The sequence below is a fragment of the Alosa sapidissima genome, chromosome 8 (genome assembly GCF_018492685.1).
Source record: "Alosa sapidissima isolate fAloSap1 chromosome 8, fAloSap1.pri, whole genome shotgun sequence".
NCBI classification, from domain to species: Eukaryota; Metazoa; Chordata; class Actinopteri; order Clupeiformes; family Clupeidae; genus Alosa; species Alosa sapidissima.
This window is the reverse complement of record NC_055964.1, coordinates 26,021,763-26,026,762: the sequence shown is the minus strand read 5'-3', so window position 1 is coordinate 26,026,762 and position 5,000 is coordinate 26,021,763. Positions and strand designations below refer to the sequence as shown.

Sequence of the window (5,000 nt, the reverse complement as noted above, 5' to 3'; positions counted from 1 at the left end):
GCACTGCAATCTGCTGTGACACAAACTCAATTCTAATCCCCGTGGATTACCAGGCACAGAAAAACAAGAGGCGGCAAATGTTACCAAACTCCAATCTGACCTGATCAGAGAAAGAGACAGATAGAGGGATAGAGAAGTAGAGAGAGAGAGAGAGAGAGAGAGAGAGGCAGAGATGACCACTGAATTTCAATGCCTAGGGAGTGTGCTGTTCTACCTATTTAATCTGTTCTGCGAGTTAAAGCAATGGAACCGATTCTGTTCTGCTTGGTTCCTGCTGCGCTCAGTTGGGTTGTCCTCTGCTCTGTGTGAGTGTAGTGTAGTGTAGTGTAGCGGAGCAAGTGTGGGCCCTGGAACTGAGGGCCAGTGTTCTGAGTGGGCAGGAGGAGGAGGCCTCACCTGGATCATGTAGAGCTGGGCGATGCGGTACTCCTCCACGCTCAGGGGCATGGGGATGCGGTACTCCTTAATCAGCATGGTGACGCGCACGGGTCACATAGAGGTCACCCTGAGGTCAAGTGGATGTCCCAGTGTTGAGGTTCAGAGAGCAGGGAGAGAGGAGAGGGAGCGTTGGGGAAGGGGAAGAGGGAGGGAGGAAGGGAGGGAAGGGGCAGGGGGGGGTGGTGATTGGTCGTGCTTGGTCACACCGCCTTGGTGGTGGTCATTGAGGAAACCTGGGAGAAGGAGACAACAAGAGACTAGTTCAGAGACGTCAAAAGAAAGACTCAAATACTAGGGCTGCATCTAATGATTATTTTCATAGTCGATTAATCTGTCCATTATTTCTTGATGCATCGGTTAGTTGTTTGATCGATACAGTATCAGAAAATGGTAAAACAAATTTCAATCAGTGTTTCCCAAAGCCTAGGATTATGTCCTCAAATGCCTTGTTTTGTTCACACACCAAACATGTTTAGTGGGGGTGGGATCACAAAAATGTGATGATTCGATACTATTGCAATATTTGGGCCACGATACAATATTATCGTGATTCTTAACATATTACAATACAATAAGAATTGTGATTCGATTCTGCGATATATTACGATTCATGTCTCCTATATTATTCAAAGGCATTACAAAAAATAAGTAAAATAAGGCTGTTCAACTCACTTCAAATGGCACATTTATCCCCCCTGTACACAATGCAAATGCTTTTGTTGTGGAGGTGAAGGATTAACAACAGGAAAAAACTCCAAAGACCTATATCTACTGACAAGGTAATGTTTCAAGGTAATGTTTCAAGGTAATGTTTCAGATTCTCACAAGTTTTGGCGGGGCGCCACTCTTGGATGTTGCATGGCTGGTTTTCTCAGTAGGAACTCGCTACTTCTATGCTGTATAGCTATGCTAGGTGAACAATTTGCCTATTACAAGTTCATTTACTATCAAATTGGCTTCATAAAGGAAAATTTTGCATAGTGTGCAAAAACTTAGTAGGAGGGTAGTGCACAATCTTTGTCATGGCATGGTTCATGTCAAGGTTCTTACTATTTGCTTTTTGTTGAAAACCGAAATACACCCACACTTTCGATGTGAAAGAAGATGTTGTGTATGACAGGTTGTGAATATGAAGTCAATTTCCATTTTAAATTGCCATTGAATGCACAACAATGAAGTGCCACAACAAGCACCACCTCGTGGGCGTAATAAGCTAATTTAATGTTATTAGAGTAAACCTGACTCAAAACAAATGTAAAAGGATAAACGCACTACTGTATCGATATAATTGCATTCACAAAATATCACGATACTGAACAGAATCGATTTTTTTCCCCACCACTAATGTTTAGTGTACTGTTCTAGAAGAGTAAGTGAAGCTGAAAATACTCAAGTTTAAGAAGGTATTTTATACAAAAATTACACAAACCACTTAACCCATCACCAAAATAGTTGCCGATTAATCTAATAGTTAAAAACTAAACAAGAAACAAAAACAAGAGAAAAACTCTTGTCAAGCCAAGCTTAGAGACATCAAGAGCCTGGCTCAAAGTAGCAACTCACACAGCCTACTGAAACTACTGAAGAAGACAGTCTGAGTCACGGCATGACACCTGCGGGTGTGCCCAGCAAAACAAATGCAAATCCACTGTTTGATATATTTCGATCTCAGCCGAACACCACATCATAGTTGGGTTGGACAACAGGTGGATTCATTCATTTGCATGGATTTCTAACCACAGTAATGTACAATGAGACACCTACACAAAGGCACACAAACACACACCACCCACACAGTCTAACAGCAGGTAGTGTGGCTCTCAGTCTGAGCAATAAGGCTTCTTTTATATGAGAGTTACAGCTGAACATCAACACTCAAGAAAAGCAACAAGATGCATCATCAGTCCCTCAGCCATCCCCCAGTGTCCGTCTCTCTGCTGTCCCTGATCTGCCGTCTTCACACCAGCCACACTGATGCCAACTGGACTACAGCAATGGCATAACTAAAACAAATACACACACACAGCTAACACCCAACGGAGGACATCACCAGTCCCACCCATTCACAAGCAAATGTAGTAGACAGCTAGAGTAGACAGCTATATCCAGGAATAGTCTCCTGTCCATGAAGAATACCTTCTGTCCAAACCAAGAGCTTTCACTCCAGTGGTAGATCCCTCAAAGGTCATGACTTCCTTGACAGGAAAATGATTTCACCTGTTTAGTTTAGAGTTAGTTAGTTCAGTTCGGTCAAAAGTAAAGGAAATTCAAGAGTTCAGTATTATTTAGGAGTTCTGGCATTCAGGAAAAAAAAAACTATTCCAGAATGTTCTCCATTTTCTTCTTTGGGTGTGGTGATGACGGTCTCTTAGCACCAGGCATGGCAAGCACACTCTGTGCCCTTATATACCAGTTAACGGATGAAATCTCACAACACACACACACACACCTCCATGCACGCCCACCGTGTCTAACTAACTAACAGAGTTCAACAGCTTCACTTCCCCTCAGTCACATGGTGAAGCCCGCTGAGCTTTAGACGGATTACCCAGGAGTCAGAGGGTGTACAGCAAGGCATGTGAGTGAGGAGTGTGTGTGTATGTGTGTGAGAGAGAGATTGTTGTATTTGTGTAATTGGCTGGGGGGGAGTGAATGCACAACAAAAACAACCTTTCACCTTTTACATCTTAGCAAAATACAACATTTCATTTCTCTCATCAAGATATTCTATTTACTAAATTTGAACAGCTTTATGTTAAACACCATGCAGTGAAGTGAAGTGAAGTGAAGTGAAGTGAAGTGAAGTGAAAACCTTCACTAAACTCGTGTCCTTTGAAAAAGGCCAATGAATCATATTTGTGGTGATAGACAGAATCAGTTTGATCTTGTTGCTAAATTCAATATGACGAGGGGAACTAGTGGGGTCCAGGCTCGCCGTGTTTTTGTTTTCAGTCCAGGCCCAGCTCTGTCTGGCATTACTCCACCTCCACTAAAAACACAAGTTCTGATTGGGAGTCAGAGGAAGCCTTGATGGATTTTGCCCCTGAGGGGAGTTTGGTGACGCAGCAGAAAGCACCTCAGTGTCGCCCCTACGGTTGCCTCCTGATCAAGTCCTCCTGACGCGGGCTTTCCAGCAGGTCACCTCTGGCCATCCATGTGTAGCACCACTGTTACGTAACGATTACCGGCAATCCGGACCAGCATGCGCACTTACCGCACACAGACATACACACAAACACACACACACACAAACACACACGCACACACACACATCTAGCTCATAATCACAATGAAATCTTCCCCTCTCCTTTCCCATGTAAAGCTCAGAACAAAGGGCAACATTGAGCTGGTGACGCCATGTGACCCTGGTGTAAAGGCGCACATATAAGTCCTGATAATGTGCATGGCGTCACGCACAACGCTTACCTTACAGAGATGGCTCAAGCTGTACCTAAACACCAGATGATTCCAGTTATATCACCTCTTAAATCTGGTGTTCACAGTCAACAAACTCACTTATGTTAATAATATTAATGATACATTTTATTTTAAAAAGCGTCTCTCATGACACCCAAGGTGACTTCATAAATACAAATATAACTCATAAAATATTAAAATAACAGCAATATCAAATTTACAACTAATGCAGTCATAAGTAACCAAATCACAGAGAATATGCTTGCCAAAAGAGATGTTTTTTTTAGATTACATTTAAAGTCCACAATGGTCCACAATGAATTATATTACCACTTATTTCAACTTAGAGCTAATACACATACATTTTGTATACGTTCTTTCACTTAACAAACACTAATGTAAACTTGGTCTGAAACTCCTAACCCTTAACATCAGCTTCCATTCGAAGGACATTTCTCGAAATTAGAATCTCTACTCCCATGTCTCTAGCCTAGAATCTCTATTCCCTTGTAATCAGCATAGTTAGATAGATGACTGTGACAGAACATCTTTCAGTGGAGTCTATAATTTTGGTCTTGAAAATCCGAGGCTTGTTAAGATGTGTGTAGCTCTAGGTTTTTCAGAAAATGGTGATATGTTTCAGAAATGGTGTACCAGTTCAAGAAAATTGCCTTTGAAGGTTTTTTTCACCATGCTGACCTGAGGATCAAAATGGACAGCCCATTTATTAATACTTAGCACTGAGATTAACAGCCAACAGACATCTGGCATCTCTTAATAACAATGATAATAGCCACTCACACATTTCTGTCGCTCAGTCATCTTGACCTTAAGATACCTCAGCTATTAATAAGCAACACTGGGGGTCGACAGCCAACAGATGCACATACCTCACTCACTAACATGGATATAAATCTCGCTAAACACACACACACACACACACACACCTATAGGCCTATATCCCAGCTCATCGATAGCACCCACAGTGGGAGCAGTGCTAGTGCGGAGACAGAGCCTGGGCTGTGGCTGTGCCACTGATTGCTGCCCCACTCCCCTCCAGCCCGTGGGTGAGTGTGTAGGAGGCTGCGTCTATTTTAGGAGGATGGATTTCTTTTCATTTGTCCGCTAGCTCACTCTGTAGATCT

General features: G+C 42.7%; 1 protein-coding gene across 1 annotated transcript in view; it reads right to left on the bottom strand.

Annotated features, from left to right (window-relative positions):
- The window catches only part of LOC121715740 (membrane-associated phosphatidylinositol transfer protein 2-like), a 62,227-nt gene that overhangs the window by 36,528 nt on the left and 20,699 nt on the right, over positions 1–5,000 (bottom strand). The window contains exon 2 of the mRNA XM_042101640.1: positions 397–671. Within this exon, the coding sequence (XP_041957574.1) occupies positions 397–474 (78 nt within the window). The 5' untranslated portion in view covers positions 475–671. The remainder of the gene's footprint in view (positions 1–396; positions 672–5,000) is intronic.